The sequence below is a fragment of the Xenopus laevis genome, chromosome 9_10S (genome assembly GCF_017654675.1).
Source record: "Xenopus laevis strain J_2021 chromosome 9_10S, Xenopus_laevis_v10.1, whole genome shotgun sequence".
In the NCBI taxonomy this organism is placed as follows: Eukaryota; Metazoa; Chordata; class Amphibia; order Anura; family Pipidae; genus Xenopus; species Xenopus laevis.
Window position 1 is genome coordinate 107849513 of NC_054388.1, and position 21120 is coordinate 107870632.

A 21120-nucleotide genomic window follows, 5' to 3' on the forward strand; every position below is an offset into this window, starting at 1 on the left:
GAAGTGAAATCTGATTGGCTGCAATTACAAGTGACCGGGTGGCCCTAAAATACAAAGGAACATTGGGGAAACAGATTTCTGCTTGCTGAGAGCATTTGCTTTGAAATGCTGACTTTGTTATTTCTAGAAAAAGGTATAAATACCCACATTTTTTCCATATTTTTCCATTTATACTGACAACTCAGTAATCTATACCCTTGCATGATAATCTGTGCTTAAAGGAAAAGTAAACCTTGAAATTGTTAATATGAATGATTTTTGTTACAACAGCACCACCTGCTGGTCAGTTTCCCACCAGTCTGACCACCAAGTAGTCAAGGAAGTTGTCAGGAGAAAGAAAGAGGCTGATGTTCTTCTGCTTAGGAAAAGATTTGAGAGAGGTTTCTAATTGTTTTCAGAAGAACATCAGAGCAGCCTCTTTCTTTCCCCTGACAACTTCCTTGACTACTTTGTGGTCAGACTGGTGGAAAACTGACCAGCAGGTGGTGCTGTTGGAACAAAATTCATTCATATTAACAGTACATGTATCCCTTAATATCTTGAAATAAAAAATAAATAAATAATGAATGTACATTGCAAAAATTCTTAGAATAGCCCCCTCATCAATTTTACATGCACTTTATTTTAAAGGTTTACTTATCCTATAGGACAGGGGGTGGGTAGAGCAAACTGTAGGTGAACACGGTTTCTAATCCCCCTCTCTGCTCTCCCTACAGCAAATTGCCGAGCTGGGCACGAGCCGTCGTCCCACGGATCTTCTATATCTGCGAGAAAGCTTGGAATTATTACCCTTACACAGTGACAGGTACTTATCACATAACTCATCTTATAGAATTTTATACATATAGTAATTACATGTATATAGATGTATAGCCATTAATTATCTCTATATATCCACAAAGGTCCTACAATGTTCTTTTAAGAACATACAGGTATGGGACCTGTTATCCAGAATCCCCGGGACCTGGGGTTTTCCGGATAAATGGGATCTTTCCGTTATTTGGATCGCCACACCTTAAAGGGGTGGATCACCTTTAAGTTAATTTTTAGTATTTATAGACTGTCCAATGTCGAACAACTTTTCATTATTTATTTTTTATAGTTTTTGCGTTATTTACCATCTTTTTGTAACTCTTTCCAGATATCAAACGGGGGGCGCTGACTCCATCTAAAAAACAAATGCTCTGTAAAGGTGGCCATAGGCACACAGATAATATTGTACGAAACTAATCGTCGTACGATATTCAGTGCATGTATGGTAGGAAAAGAGCCGACCGATATCGACAAAAAACTTGGATATCGGTCGGTTCGTCGATCGGGCTGGACGGAAATTTTGATTGGAAGCCTTTGAATGCACTCAAAGATCGGCCATTGTTAGTGCTGAATCGTCAGATACAGGTAGAATTCTATTGTTTCTACCTTTATATCTGACGAATCAGCTCTACACGTGTGTAGAAAGATCGTAATTGTTGTGTCTTTGGCCACCTTAAGGCCACACATTTATTGTTGTTGCTACTTTTTATTACTCAACTTCTGTTCAGGCCTCTCCTATTCATATTGCAGTCTCTTATTCAGAGCAATGCATGGTCGCTAGGGTAATTTGGACCCTAGCAACCAGATTACTAAAACTGCAAACTGAAGAGCTGCTGAATAAAAAGCTAAATAGCTCAAAAAACACAAATAATAAAAATGAAAACCAATTGCTAATTGTCTCAGAATCACTCTCTACATCAGGGGTGTCCAAACTTTTGGCTTGCCGGGCCACATTGGAAAAAGAAAAATTGTCTGGGGCCACACATGAAATACACAAACACGTGTGATTTGTAAAAGTAAAGGAAATACACAGAACTACTATGCCAGTTGGATAACCTGATGGAGCTATACACTGGAATATGGGACACCTGGATATTAAATAGACTTATTATTATATTATCATTACTAACTGGACAATGGGCAGAGTCCCCCCTCCTCCTATATCCTTTGCAACATGACGTTTCCTCGGGAACCAAGCGTTTCAAGATGGGCCACATTGATATGCATCCTGGCCCGCAAGTGGCCCTCGGGCCGCAGTTTGGACACCCCTGCTCTATATCATATTTAAAGTTAACTCAAAGGTGACAAACCCCTTTAAGTCTACTAAAAAAATAATTTGAACATTAAATAAACTCAATAGGATTGTTTTAGGACTGCTTCTTATAAGAATTAATGATATCTTAGTTGGAATTGAGTACAAGGTTTTGTTGGAAATAATTGTTAAAATTTGAAATTATTTGCTTAAAGTGGAGTCTATGGGATAGCCTTCCTGTAATCTGGTGCTTTCTGGATTACGGGTTTCTGGATAACAGATCCCATAGAGTAGGGCAATCCAAATTATGAGAAGACCCTTATTTGGCAAAGCCCATGTTTTGGATAATGGATCCCATACTTGGCATGCAAGTTGCAACACAGATTTTTGTTTGCCTGCAGCCTTGACTTCTCTGTGTTCTTCTGAGTCGGGTCCTGGACATTATCACATGCAGCTACTTTGGCTAGTTCTCGGTTTGGGGGGCTCACTTATGCCCCTGATAATATCTGTCTCTTGCCTACAAAAAGGAGACCATGGACGGTAAGATCCTCCGTTTGACTCATCTAATCTTTTGCCTCGTCCATCCCTCAGTCTGCCTGTGCAGGTCAATTACAAGAGTAGATATGTGGCAGCTCTTGGGCCAAATATTAATTGGCCTTGCTGTACTTTTCACATCATAGACAGCCCAATAAATTTTCATTTAGTCTGGATTGACAGAGTAGGCATTGGCCAAGGTGAGCATTTGTTATGCCATCTCCTAACATATACCAATTAATTTATATTCTTTTTTTTATATTTTGTTTCCCCACCCCCTTCTTTTCTTATCCTACCATGAATCCCTCTCCCACTGCTGTTCTGCTGCTGACTCTTGGATGGAAATCCTTCTGGCTGCCTATAGAATACACAGTAAGTATATTATATGCACTACCTATAACACACAATAACCAAGTAGCATCAGATAACAAGCTGCTGTGTAGCCATGGGGGCAGCCATTCAAGCTGTAGAACATAATGGTGTCATCTGTTATATATAGCCTTTTTTAAATTTCCGCCATGGCTACACAGCAGCTTGTTTATATAAACTATAGTAGTATTTATCTGTTATCTACTGTGTATCCTGTGCTTGAATGGCTGCCCCCATGGCTACACAGCAACTTGTTTATATAAACTATAGTAGTACTTATCTCTTATCTACTGTGTATCCTGTGCTTGAATGGCTGCCCCCATGGCTACACAGCAGCTTGTTTATATAAACTATAGTAGTACTTATCTGTTATCTACTGTGTATCCTGTGCTTGAATGGCTGCCCCCATGGCTACACAGCAACTTGTTTATATAAACTATAGTAGTACTTATCTCTTATCTACTGTGTATCTTGTGCTTGAATGGCTGCCCCCATGGCTAAACAGCAGCTTGTTTATATAAACTATAGTAGTACTTATCTGTTATCTACTGTGTATCCTGTGCTTGAATGGCTGCCCCCATGGCTAAACAGCAGCTTGTTTATATAAACTGTAGTAGTACTTATCTGTTATCTACTGTGTATCCTGTGCTTGAATGGCTGCCCCCATGGCTACACAGCAGCTTGTTTATATGAACTATAGTAGTGTTCCTGAAGTAAACACATCAGTTTTACCATTGGCAGGGAAACATTACATGATATTGTCATCACTTTAAAACACATTTTTCATTTTGGTGTTACTGTACCTAAGTGCAGGTGACCAGTAAATTCTACTTGCTGATTGGTTGCTATGGGTTATTGCTTCTGGATACATTTACTCCTGTATGTAATAAAAGGCACTACGTTTGCTCAGGAGCAGTAACCCATAGCAACCAAAAACATGTTTGCTTTTATTCAGACGACCAGTAAATGCTACCTGCTAATTGGTTGCTATGGGTTACTGCACCTGGGCAAACTTTTATGAAAACCAAACTGATGAGCACTGTTTTAAGTGATAGCTCCATGTTAATATAGATATGAATACACTCGATATATGAGATATTGACAGAAATGACCAGTGTTGGACTGGGACACCAGGAGCCCACCTAAAAATCTCACTCAGTACTGTATTCTTCTTCTTCTCACTCAACCTCTATTCTCCTAGTCTCTTTTATGTACACACTATAATCTATTATTCCATCTATTTAGCCTCTTTGTTCTCATAGAAATAGGGAATGACCATGAAATAGGCCAAATGTTTAGCAGCATGAGGGGCCACTGACACCTGGGCCCACCGGGAGTTTTGTTGGTATCCCTGTGGGCCAGTCCGACACTGGAATTGACCCACATCACTGCCATGTTTTTGTTGCTGGGTTAACTATGCGCTCTTCCTTTAAATAGTGTTCTTTTCTACCGAAATTCTCCATCCATATTGAGACGAGATATTCCGACGACTGTGGGGATAATGACAGTGTAAGTTTCTTTTCTTTTTATTCATTTATTGTGACTGTACCAGTAGAGACCCCACAGTCTTGCAGCAGGGTGGGAACCCTCAGAAAAAGCAGACACTGGGTTGGGTAATGGGTAGTTAAATATTAGGGTGGGTAACGTCTGGTTGAGCACAGAATACGTTTCTCCACTTCCGTTCCCAACATCTGCCTGCCCTTGGATGACGTCAAGTCCATGTGTCCTTCATTTATCAGGATTGTTCCCTTTGGGACATTGCTCCTGGTGTTCCAGCAATTTCATCCTGGACTTCTAAATGTCCCCGTTAGTGTGACATTGGAGGATCATTGGCACAAAGACTGTGTGTAATTCTGGACTCAATTCTGCCTTTTCAGATATTTCAGCAGGACGACTCAGAAGACACGCATGAAGTCTCCTTTGTAGACATTGCGTTTGATGAGATCCCAGAGCGCTATTACAAGAGTGTGGAGGTGAGTGGGTGCAAGTGGAGCTGCACCTCCTGAAAACAGTAACCACTCATTAAATAACTGTGGGGGTCATTTATAAAGTTTGTTTATTCTCAAATGGTTGTATTGCCCATGTTTTTTCCTGAACACTAAAAAAATTGCACTGCTATGCTCGTCTTTCCGGTCTTTGCGAATTAGCATTGAGAATGAATTTTTGCAAATGGCTCACAAATGAGACGGGTGTTTGCCTGAGGGCGCACACTGTGCAAAGTTGTTGTGCGCCAGTGGCAGAACAACCGGGGCCCCCCGGCAGCTTGTGCCCCACCGATTTCCGGGAAGATAATTGCGTACGGAGGGGGGCGGGGCCCGGCTGCACATTTCGCACCAGGGCCCACCCCCCTCTAATTACGTTACTACCTCTAATTACGTTACTATTGTGCGTGAAAATAATGTTGACAGTAACTTAAATTTGCAATTTGCAAACCTAACAAAATCTAACAAAATAACTGCCTTTTGCACAAATCCTGCATGTAGAGAGACATGATGTCTGGTGATTTTAATAGAGTGAGCTCTAATACATCTTCTAGGTAAAAGGACCCCCCCTATAAGATATATTGGATCTAACTGTCAATGAATATCTGTAACGCTTTTCTGGCCTATCCCGCCAATTAGGGGTTAAGGGTGTCCAGCTAGTGTATGAGCATGGGTTACACTGTGAAACTACACTCAGGGCGGAGCCTTCGCTAAATGGAAGCTTCCCCTTTAAGATGGTGTAAAACTACAACCCACAGGCATATAAGTGCAAAAATAGAATAATGGACGCCAGGAGGTTCTTAGATAGTGAAAACAAGTGAAATGGTTTATTGAACCCAAAAGGATATGCAAAGGCAATTGACCACAGGTTTACTCACGCAGGAGTTGCAGTAGGAGTTAGCACATCACAGAGGAGAAAGGATAGCATTGATGATGATGCAGCATGTACAGATGTCACTCCTCAAGTCAAACAGTAGGAAGAATATCTCACTCCCAAAGACCAGCGACCAAAGTGAAACAGGATCGATCAAGTAGGGGTCAGGCAGTGCTCTGCTAACTGAATTCCCTATCACTGAGTTCCTTACACTAAAGGCACCTTAAAAGCCTTTGGGAGGCTACTCCCTGCTATTCTCCTTGTTGGAGCACAGAACTGCTCATGCTACCTTAATCTAGCTATCTCTCTCTCCTAGAGAGACTATTACAGATCTGCCCTAATGATAGCTAATCCTCATTCACGGGATTGCCTGGTTCCCGACTTCAGCACCAAAGGTACAGGTCCCTTTGGGGTAAATGGCTTTACTGGGGCCTTGGTGATCCCAGGCTCAATGGGAAACACCTAGCAGCACAGACACCAGGAGCCAAAGAGGAAGAGGCCACTCCCTACACAGCACTATATAGCAGTGTGGCAGGGGAGTGTCATTACACTCTTTGTCCAATAGGTGTGGTTGTTACACTTTACCAGTTACAAGGGCTTGGCCCAATAACAAGGGAAAAGAGAACTTAAGCAAAGGTAGGGGATTAACTCTATAGGAGCCTAATAGATCCTATAGGTCCCTACATACACCCGGGGGAAAAATCCATTTCGTCCCGACAATGGTGAAATAATATAGACACAATAGTAACAAAGTGAATATACAAGTGCAAACCAACAATACCATTGAACATCACTCTTCTGGTATCCCCTCCTGAGGAATACCTGGTAACAATGGGTACTGTGGAGAAAAGAACAGTAAAGAGCAAAAGTGCAATACTGTGTTGAGTAAGTTTCAGTGCAAATAACATCAGTTGCATAACTTTATTACATTCATGAGAACCCATAAGGACACTCAGGCACTTAACTTACGACACTTGAACCATCCATAGAGTATCAGGAGGTCCAGGCCCAGGCTTGGCTGAAAAGAAAAATTAGCATACATTTCTTTTCACACATGAACACTCATTTTCAGTGCAGTTGAGTTACATGACCCCACCATAACCAAAAGCTTTATTCCATATCACACCCCCCCCTACCCAAGTGTACAAAGTCACTGAGAGCCACTTGGGGAGTAGTAAGGTGAAGAATAAAGGTGCTACTCAGCGAGTAGTTAGAGGTAGAAGAGTTTTGGTGGGGGCTCAGCAGTCCTTTCTCATGAACCCAACTATTTACAAGTGGTCCTGGACAATGTCCATAAGTCCAGCAACTGAAAATGGTGAACAAACAAATGAAGAAGGCCCAAACAGGGCATCAATCTAGACGACTTCTTTGAAGAAGGCCCCAATAATCGGGCATCAATCTAGACGAACAGAAAACAAAGACAACCCTCAAGGAAGTCTCAACAAACTGGAGTCCAGAGAGAGCTGTGCAAACATAGAGGGGGTCATACACCCGGAGGAATTACAGTCACACCTCCTCTAAGGAAGGCTTTTCGATCCCTCTCCCAAGGCATGATCTGGCCCGTGTGTCCTCATATGAAAGGTAGTAGTTGGGGTGCGGCTTGTCAACGCGGCCCCCATTGGATATAAGCTCACTAAGCCCAAAATGCTTCTCTTCCTGGAACTTCCCGCAGCTTTTGACATAGTGCTTCAGGATGGTACGGCCGTACCACCACTCGTGAACCACGTTGCTGAGGAAATTCAGGTCACGCTCCCTCTTGGTAGCGTCGCTGTGGAAGAGGCCTCCAGAACCAATTCCCTCCTTCCTGAGGAGCTCCCCGTAGATCCATTCATCAAGGTGCTTTTCCATCTCGTCATACACCCATTCCGGGGCATATGGCATGTAATAGCCCCACTGGTCATACACCTTTATATTGATGATCCTCTGGATCCTTGAAACGGTGCGCTGTTTCTTAGGGTCAACACGCCCAGGGGAGACCCAAAAGGAATTGTCGACTTCAGGGCTCTTAGGAGGCAGTGGCTCAAAACAGAAAAACCTTGTATCATTCGATGAAGATGGAGTTGGCAGAGGTCCAAAATCCATTTCAGCCCAGTCTGGCTCTGGAGATGCTATAGAGAGAAAGCTACTCTCCGCAGAGGAACTGGGTTGGGAGACATTAGCATTCCCTTTAGTGGAAGCTGTGCTCCTTGGAAGCGTGGAGGAAGCGCGGCCGCGGCCCCTACCACGTGTGGCTGGTGTTGCATCTTTAACGGGAGGATCTAGGGAAATGCCCCCCATAGCAACAGAGGCTTGTTCTTCACCCACAGCCGTGGGACTTGAACAGCGTGGCATCGGTGATGGACAGGCAGGGGGTGCAGGCTCATTGCCAGTCACAGCTGCGACATCAGGCACCCTGGGGACAAGCTCTTCTGGTGCGGGAGGTGCTGGGGACATGATCATTGGCCCTGGGGACTCCTCTACAACAGCTAGGGGCCCCATCCAGCAACCAAACCCACACACATGGCACGAAGAGCTAATTCTTCGGAAAGCTCTATCCCCTTCAGCGCCGCAGCGCCCACAATACGCCACAATCACCTTACATTCGGCAGTTATGTATTTTTCCCCAAAAGTGCCGTTCCACACATACCTCTTATTGCTTGTTTCAGGTAGTGGGTCTTTCAGGGTAAAGTTGTTAGAAGCAGAACCGGCTTCCGGATCAGGCCAGCCGTCCCATCCATGATCCGCCATCTTGAAATCAGCCGCTTGCCACGTGGCTAAAGATGGTCGGCAAATGGTATAACCCGCAGCCGCAGGGTAATGGACAAAGCTGGTGTGAACTCCGCACAGGATCCGGCCACAGCCGTGGACCGGTAAAGGTGCGGCACTGAGGACCTTGACAAGTTGGTATAACCGTCTGGGTATCCGCAGTGAAGGGCGATATGTCTGTAGCTAATATCGCTAATAAAGTGGAGTAACTGTGCTTACAATCCTCACCGTAACAATCGCTAGGTTTGTAAAGTAGGCCAAAGCAGGAACTGTGCTGGGACACGTCCTCCCTCCAGATAACACTCCACAAAAATGGCGGCGGTGACGTATAGTCATAGACCGCCTCCTTTCCCAAGCGCGCCAAACAGGATCTGCGCGGGACAAGATGGCGCCTGAAAATCTCGCGAGGGCTAAAATGGCGCCAGCGAAGACTCACAGTGCAAAACAAAAACCGCCAGCGAATATGCGCCTGGCGGGACTTTAGTGGCGCAGGCGAATAAGGAGAACGGGGAGAACCACCAAGCCCGAACCCACGGCCTTACTATGCGCACACCAAAAATAGCAAGTGCGTGCAGGACTGCCCTTTGCCTAACGGGTCCGGCAGCCTGTCAGCAAAATTTAAAGATACAGTGCACAATTTCACAAAAATTGTAAAAACACAAATATAGCCTGGATTGGGGGCGGGGCCCCACGTTGGGCGCCAAAATGTAACGCTTTTCTGGCCTATCCCGCCAATTAGGGGTTAAGGGTGTCCAGCTAGTGTATGAGCATGGGTTACACTGTGAAACTACACTCAGGGCGGAGCCTTCGCTAAATGGAAGCTTCCCCTTTAAGATGGTGTAAAACTACAACCCACAGGCATATAAGTGCAAAAATAGAATAATGGACGCCAGGAGGTTCTTAGATAGTGAAAACAAGTGAAATGGTTTATTGAACCCAAAAGGATATGCAAAGGCAATTGACCACAGGTTTACTCACGCAGGAGTTGCAGTAGGAGTTAGCACATCACAGAGGAGAAAGGATAGCATTGATGATGATGCAGCATGTACAGATGTCACTCCTCAAGTCAAACAGTAGGAAGAATATCTCACTCCCAAAGACCAGCGACCAAAGTGAAACAGGATCGATCAAGTAGGGGTCAGGCAGTGCTCTGCTAACTGAATTCCCTATCACTGAGTTCCTTACACTAAAGGCACCTTAAAAGCCTTTGGGAGGCTACTCCCTGCTATTCTCCTTGTTGGAGCACAGAACTGCTCATGCTACCTTAATCTAGCTATCTCTCTCTCCTAGAGAGACTATTACAGATCTGCCCTAATGATAGCTAATCCTCATTCACGGGATTGCCTGGTTCCCGACTTCAGCACCAAAGGTACAGGTCCCTTTGGGGTAAATGGCTTTACTGGGGCCTTGGTGATCCCAGGCTCAATGGGAAACACCTAGCAGCACAGACACCAGGAGCCAAAGAGGAAGAGGCCACTCCCTACACAGCACTATATAGCAGTGTGGCAGGGGAGTGTCATTACACTCTTTGTCCAATAGGTGTGGTTGTTACACTTTACCAGTTACAAGGGCTTGGCCCAATAACAAGGGAAAAGAGAACTTAAGCAAAGGTAGGGGATTAACTCTATAGGAGCCTAATAGATCCTATAGGTCCCTACATATCTGACACCCAAATGCTGCATGAAGAGAGAATGAAGAGAAACAGATGCTGAGAGAGGAATAGAGAAGATAAACTTGATTATTTCAGAAACAATGCAGAATATTTAATTGATTGTATTTATACAGTTTTTTATTTCAGTATGCTGAAGCTTATATTAAATTTTCATTATAGTGATAGTTCCCCTTTAAGTACACAGAGGCTCTAACAGACCCACACAGGCCCAGGATAAAGCTGCTCACAGTTACCATTTGCCAGAATTTCCAGATTGTCAGTCTGGGCCTGAGAACAATGTTACATAAACTACCAGCTCCCACAGACATTCTCACAGAACCCCTAAGTGACTTCTAATATCCTTACAATTTATAGTAGGGGGTACATTATCCCTTATAGTACATGAGTGATACTCAGAGTTCCCTGTATAACTCAGCCTGCAGCCTTGTGCCTTTATATGGACACAGAACAACCCCTCAGTGACTTCTAATATCCTTATCATTTACAGTAGGGGGAACATTATTCCTTATAGTACATGAGTGATAGTATATGTTACTTTGCACCTTCAGGCCTGTACTATGATGCAGTAAGTTTGAAAAAAGACACGTCCTTCAGGTTTTAAATGTCACAAATCATAACAAAGCAACACTTGCTTTTCTTACATTGCAACCATAGAACAGAATGTTTGTCCTTTTTAGCGAAGGCTATATGACCTTTTTTCCTCCTTTGTCAGGATCTGCGGCATTTTGAGTCAAGTAGGACAGGACGAGGTCCCCTGAAAGAGGGATGGAGGCAACATGTACGGCCAGTCATGTGCTCCTATAAGCTTGTTAATGTCAAATTTGAAGTGTGGGGACTGCAAACCCGAGTGGAGCATTTTGTACACAAGGTCAGTTTCTAATTTATGGAAACACTATATATATATATATATATATATATACACAGGTATGGGACCTGTTATCCAGAATGCTCGGGAAAGGAAATAATTTTTAAAAATTTTAATTATTTGGATTATGGGACACAACCTTTACTAAATTCGGAACTTTCTGGATAATGGGTTTCCGGATAACAGATCCTATACCTGCGTGTGTGTGTGTGTGTGTGTGTATAGTATATATATATATATATATATATATATATATATATATGATATGATATGTAAAAACCGACGTTTCGGTCCCTCTTGGGACCTTTTTCAAGGAGGGACCGAAACGTCGGTTTTTACATATCATGTCTTAATACAAGTTTTTTTGACACAAGACCCTTGGTGCTGGCATTTTTTGGTTCTTCATTATATATATATATAGCAAATAAAGTACCCCCTCTCATAAGGATATTATAAGTTACCGGGGAGTTTTATGACCATATAAAAACACGAGTCCGAAGGCCGAGGGTTTTTTTATACAGGTCATTGAACTCCGAGGTAAATTCTAATATTCTCATATTTTGTAACAGTGGGTACTTTATATATTAAATACAAGACAAGATTCAGTGAGTCATGTGACAGAAATGACATCACTATAACTGATGACATCAGAACTCACCGTCTATAAGGATATACTCTACAAAATATTCATGGCTTTTGTGTATTATATAAATGTATGTGTACATCATAATATATATATATATATATATAATATATATATATATATATATATATATATATGAGCATGCATCCGTTCTTTGGTTTTATTGACAAATATTATATGTATATATGCTATTCTGAGTCTGCTCTATATAGAGTTTATTAGTTATATAGGTGTGATTTTGTACTTGTGATTAGGAGTAGAAATTAATTAAGGGCACACGTGCATGATATTTTTTCAAATGTGCTAATTAATGTGCTAAAATCGGAACGAGCAAGTATGCAAATACATGTGTGGATACCACTACTTGTCTATTCTCTAAGGCCCGGGAGGATGTGTTTATAAATAAATGCACCCAATGTCCATGTGTCCATAGGAATACTCACTGCCAATTAGCAGGCTGATACATTTGCATATGTATAGCCATTTACACTTCACAGCTTTGTTTTTTAATTGCTCTGGACTTAAAGTAGAAAATCCAATTTCTAATTTTTTATTAAAGCATTCATAGCTGTTGTACGTTCTTTTAAAAATCTCAGCTGTCAATCAAATTTTGTCAGCCCCCCCTCTTTGCCTTAGGCAGACAATTACTTTCACTTTCCATTCAGCACTGCCTAGATGTCACTGCTCTCCCCACATTCCCCCATTCTCTTCACCATTTAATTGTGTAGCCAGGACATGGGGATGGACATCAGCTCCCCCATTCTGGTGCACAAACAAGATTCTGAGATGATACAAGACTTGTCTTAAAGGATAAGTAAACCTTTAAAATAATTGCATGTAAAATTGATTAGGTTGCTATTCTAAGAAATATTGCAATGTAAATTCATTATTTATTTTGTTTTTATTCCAAGATATTAAGGGATACATGTACTGTTAATATTAATGAATTTTGTTACAACAGCACCACCTGCTGGTCAGTTTCCCACCAGTCTGACCACCAAGTAGTCAAGGAAGTTGTCAGGAGAAAGAAAGAGGCTGCTCTGATGTTCTTCTGCTTAGGAAAGATTTGAGAAATGTTTCTAATTGTTTTCCTAAGCAGAAGAACATCAGAGCAGCCTCTTTCTTTCTCCTGACAACTTCCTTGACTACTTGGCGGTCAGACTGGTGGGAAACTGACCAGCAGGTGGCGCTGTTGTAGTAAAATTCATTCATATTAACAGTACATGTATCCCTTAATATCTAGGAATAAAAAATAAATAAATAATGAATTCATATGACAAAAGTGCTTAGAATAGCCCCTTCATCAATTTTATATGCAGTTATTTTAAAGGTTTACTTATCCTTTAATAACAGTGTCCACAAAATGGCTGCTGCCTGCTTGTTGTAATTATGAATTCCCAGACTGAAGGAAACAAGATTCAAATAATTTATACAGTGTAATTAAAGTTCATTTTGCTTGACTAATGTGATAAAATAGAATTTTGAATATTTTTTTTTGGGTGACGGGTCCCCTTTAAAGTGCTTTAGGGGCATATTTACTAAGGGCCGAATTTCGAAGTGCTAAAACTTTTTTTTCCAAAAAAAAACTTTGACTTCTAAAACTTTAGCCAAATATTAGCTATAGGTTCTAGGAGGTCCCCATAGGCTAACATAGCAATTCGGCAGGTTTAAGGTGGCGAAGTGTCGAATTCGAAGTTTTTTAAAGAGACAGTATTTCGATTTTCGAATGGTCGAATATTCAAAGTATTTTCAATTTGAATCGAATTTAGGCCTATTCGATGGTCGAAGTACCCAAAAATTACTTCGAAATTTGCAGTTTTTGAATTCGAAAATTCACTTCGACCCTTAGTAAATGTGCCCCTATGTGTCTCCAATAGATTTACAGCTGCTCCATGTAACACTGTTTACTTTTTGCTTACTCATTGCTCCAGGTGATCAGAGATCTGTTGCTGGTTGGACACCGCCAGGCATTCGCATGGGTGGATGAGTGGTATGGTAAGTAAGAAGGTTCATAAAGCATGGCCACTAAAATCCATGCATCACTGCTATTGTAGCTAGAGTTCCAAGTGTGTGCTTAAAGGGATACTGTCATGGGGGAAAAAAATGTGTTCAAAATGAATCAGTTAATAGTGCTGCTCCAGCAGAATTCTGCACTGAAATCCATTTCTCAAAAGAGCAAACAGATTTTTTTATATTCAAATTTGAAATCTGACATGGGACTAGACATATTGTCAATTTCCCAGCTGCCCCAAGTCATGTGACTTGTGCTCTGATAAACTTCAGTCACTCTTTACTGCTGTACTGCAAGTTGGAGTGATATCACCCCCTCCCTTTCCCCCCCCAGCAGCCAAACAAAAGAACAATGGGAAGGTAACCAGATAGCAGCTCCCTAACACAAGATAACAGCTGCCTGGTAGATCTAAGAACAACACTCAATAGTAAAATCCCATGTCCCACTGAGACACATTCAGTTACATTGAGAAGGAAAAACAGCAGCCTGCCAGAAAGCATTTCTCTCCTAAAGTGCAGGCACAAGTCACATGACTGGGGCAGCTGGGAAATTGACAAACTGTCTAGCCCCATGTCAGATTTTAAAATTGAATATAAAAAAATCTGTTTGCTCTTTTGAGAAATGGATTTCAGCACAGAATTCTGCTGGAGCAGCACTATTAACTGATTCATTTTGAAAAATTTTTTTTTTCCCATGACAGTATCCCTTTAATATAACCCATGCCTGGATGGCAGCTTCATGGAGGCCAGATATTTGCTGCACAAACCATAGTGAAGGTAAGGGTAGCAGAGGGGAGGAGAGATGTACCCATCTCCTAACCAATCATAACATGGTGAACTGGTGGGTGTAGCTCATTTGCAGCCTCCACATATAACATGTAAACATAAATTCCATTGATGGTTTTTGGAGAATCCAGGGCAAGTCCAGGGTTACCCCACTGCAGATAGTGATGGCATACCGCACTGCCGCTAAGTGAGTAATACTGGAGAATATGTTGGTACAGCACGAAATGCGTAAAGCTAGAAATTCTGTGCTTATGAATATATGTGGGTAAAGCATGAATTCTGCGCCTATGATTCCGTGCCAGTGAGATAGAAAATGCATTAGACTATAATTTTTATCCCTATAAATAAGTACTAATAAGCTATGAATTCTGTGCCTATGAATAAGTGCTGGTGAGGTATGAAATGCGTTAAGCTATAAATTGTGTGGCTGTGAATAAGTGCTAGTAAGGAATGATATTCACTAGGCTTTACATTCTGTGCCTATGAATAAGTCCTGATAAGTCATTTAACACGTAAGTCTACAAATTCTGTGCATAAGAATAAGTGCTGGTAAGGAATGAAATAATTAGGCTGCAAGTTCTGTGCCTAGGAATACATGCTGGTAAGACAAGAAACGCGTTAGATTCTGAATTAAGTTCTTATGGATAAGTCCTCCCATGAACCTATGAATTCATGTACCTATGAATAATACACATAAAATGCTTTGGACTATAAATTCTGTACCTTAGAATAAGTGCCGGCAAGGTATGAAATATGTCAGGCTGCTAATTCTGTGCTTATGAATAAGTGACATGAAATGCATTAGTCTATAAATTCTGCACCTATGAATTAGTCCTCTAAAGGCATAAAATGCATTAGACATTGAATTACGTGCATGAAACGCGCCAGTCCATAAATTCTGCATCTCGCAAGGCATGAAACGTATTAAATTTTGAATTTGGTGCCTATGAATAAAGGGCTTGAAGCACGCTAGTCTATATATTCTGCTCTTATGAATAAGTCCTCACAAGGCATGAAACGCATTAGACTCCGAATTCTGTGCCTATTAATAAGTGGCATGAGACACATTAGTCTACAAATTCTGTGTTTATGAATAAGTCCTCCCAAGGCATAACATGCATTAAATATTGAATTATGTGCCTATGAATAAGTAGCATGAAACACGCTAGTCTATAAATTTCGCATCTAGGATTAAGTTCTCGCAGGGCATGAAACGCGTTCGATTCTGAATTCTGTGCCTGTGAAAAAGTGGCTTGAAGCACGCTAGTCTAGAAATTCTGTGCTTATGAATAAGTCCTCACAAGGCATGAAATGCATTAGACTCTGTATTCTGTGCCTATTAATAAGTGGCATGAGACGCGTTAGTCTACAAATTCTGTGTTTATGAATAAGTCCTCCCAAAGCATAACATGCCTTAAACATTGAATTATGTGCCTATGAAAAAGTGACATGAAACACGCTAGTCTATAAATTCTGCATCTATGATTAAGTTCTCGCTAGGCATGAAACGCGTTCGATTCTGAATCCTGTGCCTGTAAATAAGTAGCTTGAAGCACGCTAGTCTATAAATTCTGCTCTTATAAATAAGTCCTCACAAGGCATGAAACACATTAGACTCTGGATTCTGTGCCAAATCAAAACTTTTTGTCACAAAACAAGAATGTAAAAAAAAATGTTTCCACTTTCTCCTTTCCCGACCCTAATATGCATATGCAAATTAGGATTCAGTTTGGTATTCGACTGAATCTTTCACAAAGGATTCGGCTGAATCCCAAATAGTGGATTCGGTGCATCCCTAGTATGTAACACTGATCCCCCAACCTGTGCTTTGTTTCCTGTATCACAGGGATGACAATGATGGAAGTTCGGGAATATGAAAAGGAGACACAAGCGGCCACCAATGAAAAGATTGGCCCAGTTGCTCCCACCATCACCATTAGTGCAGAGGGGCACAGCCCAGCCATCCGAAGTGCACCCTCCACCCCTGTGACAGGAGATCCGCCGGAATTCCTCAGCCTTCCTAAAGAACGGACCCGTAAAACCTCAGCCCCAGACACATTGACTTTACCCGAACTGAGAGACAGAGCCAACGGCCCATCCAGCCATTCCGCTCCTTCCAACACAGACAGCTGAAAATGGGGGACCAATACAATTTACAATTGCACTTTTTTTTCTGCCTGTTCCAAAGGCACAGGAAATGGTTCCCTAACGTGAAAAATTAAAAAGTAACCCTCCCCAGACTCAAGGACATTTCCATGAGGAAGACCTGCATCCACGGTATACAGCATGAAGCACAGTGATGGACCCTGCTACAGCTTCCATCTTGGAACAGATGGACAATGGGATAAAATTGACAAATCTGCTGTCTAGGTGGTGGCAGGTTGTTGAGGTTTATTTCCTACAGGCCTTTGGGTGCAGAGAACACACTGACACAGGATTTAATCAGGCCCCCTACAAGTTCATTTCTCTAGGCCAGTAGTCCACAAACAGTAGCTCACAAGCTCACCAACCCCAGTTGCTCCCAGTGGACTCAGGTTCTTATTTTTGATCTCCTAACATGGAGACAAGTTTTGGTTGCATAAAAATAAGGGGCACTGTCAAACTAAGCCTACTCTAGGCTGCCAGTCCACATAGGGGCTACCAAATAGCCAATCACAGCCCTTATTTGGCACCTCCTGGCACTTTTTTTCATGCTTGTGCAGCTCCTCAATTATTTTTATATTTGCATGTGGTTCATGGATAAAATAGGTTGGGGACCCCTGTTCTAGGCCATAGTGACCATTTCTACATCATAAGGCCAAGTAACAATGGCACAGTCATCCTCTCATCGGCCCCCTGTTCTCTAAACCTGTCCCTAGTCCCTAGGACTTGTAGAGAGATTTAAACAATTTGTTGAAGAACGCAGACTGAGTAAATAGTAAATATTTCCATAAAGAAATATAATTGTCCAAGAAATAGTCCTATTTAAAGTCTTAGTTTGTATAATCAAAGGAGAACTGAAGCCTTAAAAAGAATAAGGCTAGACGTGGTTTATTTTATATACTAGAACAGCCTTGGGATTTATCAGCCCTATAACAGTAATGATCCACTTTCACAGCAGTTCCCCATTTTGGATCTTGTTAGGATTTTAGTGGCAGTGCACATGCTCAGTGCGCTCTGGGCTGCTCTTGAGAATCTAAGCATAAATCCAATTAAATAAAGTTTGCTCCACATCTAGTAACCCATAGCAACCAAACAGTTATATTGTACTGATCTAGTGCAGTTAGCAAGCTTCCTTGGACACTATAACCCTGCTATGACATAACTGGTGATATCATCCTTGTGAACAATGCCAGCCAATCATTGGGGTGCCCCCATGGCCATCTGACCAATAGGGTTGCCATCTGATCAATTGTGTTGCCATCTGATCCATAGGGTTGTCACCCAGCTGGTATTTCACCAGACTAGCAAGTAAAACAGCAGCCATTATTACAACATTTTCTGTCAATTTACTTGATGGTAAATTTGTAATCTTCTCTTGTTCCTGCTTTCTTTGTCCCATAAATCCACCCCAAATACAGCCGCTGATGTCATCACTCCGCTCACTGACATTGCTCATCCCATGTGTCATTGTTCCGCCCCTCCTGCATCATTGGTCAGATTTACATCCCAGGAACCAACAAAAATAGACTTTGCAGGATACTGTATATTCTAAATATTCACATAAAATTCCTCTGTTTTTAAGTAAAATGTATTTTTCTTCAGACCCTCAAAAAGACTTGGGTATTGGCTTTTCTATACTGAGATCTTTTGGTATCTGCATGACGGTACAGGTATGGGATTTATTATTCGGAAACCCGTTATCCAGAAAGCTCTGAATTACGGAAAGGCTGTCTCCCACAGACTTCATTATAATTACAGTAAATAATCCAAATGTATAAAAATGATTTCCTTTTTCTGTGTAATAATAAAACAGTAACTTGTACTTGATCCCAACTAAGATATAATTAATCCTTATTGGAGGCAAAACCAGCCTATTGGGTTTATTTAATGTTTACATGATTTTCTAGTAGACTTAAGGCATGAAGATCCAAATTACAGAAAGATCCATTATTCAGAAACCCCAGATCCTGAGTATTCTGGATAACAGGTACCATATCTGTACTTTAAATCTATTAGGTGGGCAGGGGAGCTACCATACTGAATGTCATACCATAGTCAGATGAAAGAGACTACAATCAGTGAAAGAGACTATAATCAGTGAAAGAGACTATAATTAGTAAAAGAGGCTACAATCCGTGAAAGAGACTACAATCAGTGAATAGAAGAACATAGAAGAGTCTGGGATCCCCATGTTTCAATGAACAAGGAAAGCCATATGAAAAACCTAATTTGCATTGAGATTCTATAACTGTTCAAGGGACTGTTGTTTAATGGAAGAGTCTTCAGATATCTTGGGTTCAGGCCCCCTTTGCAGTCAAACATATTGCCTCTTAGCTCATAGCAAGGTTACAGACTTCACTCTGACACCTGTAATACAATCCTATTCACCCCCAAATTTTACCCTGAAATGTCCCTCAGCCTGAGCCCCCCCCCAATTCCCACTGCTTTGGAAACCACTGGTTTAAGGTCTATCTCCTGTGTGATGAGATTGGCCAGCCCAGAAGGGAGCTCCATCCTCTGTCACTACATGTTGGGAGATGGCTTTCCTTGTAAAAACGCTAATGGAAGAGATGGGATACCACATTGGTCAAACAGATGCCTGAATAATTTTGCTACCAGCCTCAGGACACAAACACTCATCCCAAATTTCACCCTAACTACCCTCAGGCTGGACCCCCTTAGCTCATAACAAGGTTACAGATATATAGAGACATTGGGGTAACAGTCACCCTGCTATGGTTCCAGGGGTACCCAGGGTACAAATAAACACTCACCCCAAATCTCCCCCTAACTGACCTTCAGACTGGGCCCCCTTAGCTCATAACAAGGTTACAGATATATAGAAACATTGGGGTAACAGTCATCCTGCTATAGTTCCAGGGGTACCCAGGGCACAAATAAGCACTCACCCCAAATCTCCCCCTAACTGACCTTCAGACTGGGCCCCCTTAGCTCATAACAAGGTTACAGATATATAGAAACATTGGGGTAACAGTCATCCTGCTATAGTTCCAGGGGTACCCAGGGCACAAATAAGCACTCACCCCAAATCTCCCCCTAACTGACCTTCAGACTGGGCCCCCTTAGCTCATAACAAGGTTACAGATATATAGAAACATTGGGGTAACAGTCATCCTGCTATAGTTCCAGGGGTACCCAGGGCACAAATAAGCACTCACCCCAAATCTCCCCCTAACTGACCTTCAGACTGGGCCCCCTTAGCTCATAACAAGGTTACAGATATATAGAAACATTGGGGTGTCACCCTGCTATAGTTCCAGGGGTACCCAGGGCACAAATAAGCACTCACCCCAAATCTCACCCTAACTGGCCAAGACGTCTTGTTCTCAGAGACCTAATAGGCATTTTTCCCTGATCTCACCCTTACTGGCCTTGAGGTTGATCCCCAACATCTTTGTTTTAGGTTCCACGAGGAGAAGGGGGCATCCCCCATAGTTTGGGAACCACATGTAGATGTCGTCTAACACCAAGTAAAGGTCTCCAAGCTGCCAAACCTTGATCAAGACAACGATCAGCCCTTTCTCCTCTAATAATACAAAGCTTTGGAAATAATTGCTCCTCTCTCCCTCCCAGTATGACATGGTCTGTTGGAAACAAATGAAACGAGCGGTGATTGTTATTCCGTGAGGTGTCCGGAATTTATCAGGATGAATAAATAGTCGTTGAACAGGTTTGCTACTTAGGTATTTGCACTTCAGAAGGGAGGAATAACTGGGCATCTATTTCTTACTGGTTGCTAAAGGTGTCAACTTTCCACACTTTGATCATCATTAAAGTACATAAAAACATCCCCACCCAGAGTGATTCTAGTAAAAAGTCCATGTTCTCATGCACAAATACCAAATGAATTTACTAATGACAGTTTCCCTTTAAGAACAGTGTATTCTGCACTCTGACATCAAGCTGCTTGTTTGTGCCATGTTTAAGTGCTCCCGCTTGGAGTCTGGCCAGGCAGAAGAATGCGAATAAATTAGCCCAGAAATACACATTAATATTCAGATTTTCACCACACGTCATTCTGATGAGTCAGACGGTTCTATTTGCATCGTGTGCCAGATGAGAGGGGGGGGCAGGGGAAACTCATGCGAATGCCACCCCTCCTTGTGTGCCTGAGGAGTCCCACGGGGACAGTTTCCTAAGCAGAAATGAGGTTAAAGTAGACAGGCTAATACGACATTTGTGCGTGAACCTGATATTGGTTTATTCCTCATTTGCAATAACACCCCTACAAACACCAATGGAACTTCCCTATTGCCTTAATGGGGGTGGGTTCCAGGCCATAACATGTCTGACTCCATAACCTGCTCCTTGTAACAATATTGGAATCCAATGAGCAGCCTTTGTATTTTTGTATTTTAACAGTTATTCCGCAGGACGAGTAGCCCAACTTCTAAATGCTTGTAACACCCCCT

General features: G+C 42.0%; 1 protein-coding gene across 2 annotated transcripts in view; it reads left to right on the plus strand.

The window, feature by feature from the left end:
• Nucleotides 1-18421, plus strand: part of LOC108703254 (cytoplasmic phosphatidylinositol transfer protein 1) — a 65311-nt gene extending 46890 nt beyond the window's left edge. The window contains exons 4-10 of one of the 2 annotated variants that reach the window (XM_041578215.1): nt 717-805; nt 2964-2971; nt 4406-4477; nt 4846-4941; nt 10954-11109; nt 13681-13744; nt 16392-18418. In XM_041578215.1, coding sequence (XP_041434149.1) covers nt 717-805; nt 2964-2971; nt 4406-4477; nt 4846-4941; nt 10954-11109; nt 13681-13744; nt 16392-16678 — 772 coding nt within the window. In that variant the 3' untranslated portion in view covers nt 16679-18418. Of the gene's footprint in view, nt 1-716; nt 806-2963; nt 2972-4405; nt 4478-4845; nt 4942-10953; nt 11110-13680; nt 13745-16391 lie in introns of both variants that reach the window. The other variant, XM_041578214.1, reaches the window with a different exon arrangement.
• The last annotated feature ends 2699 nt before the right edge of the window (nt 18422-21120 follow it).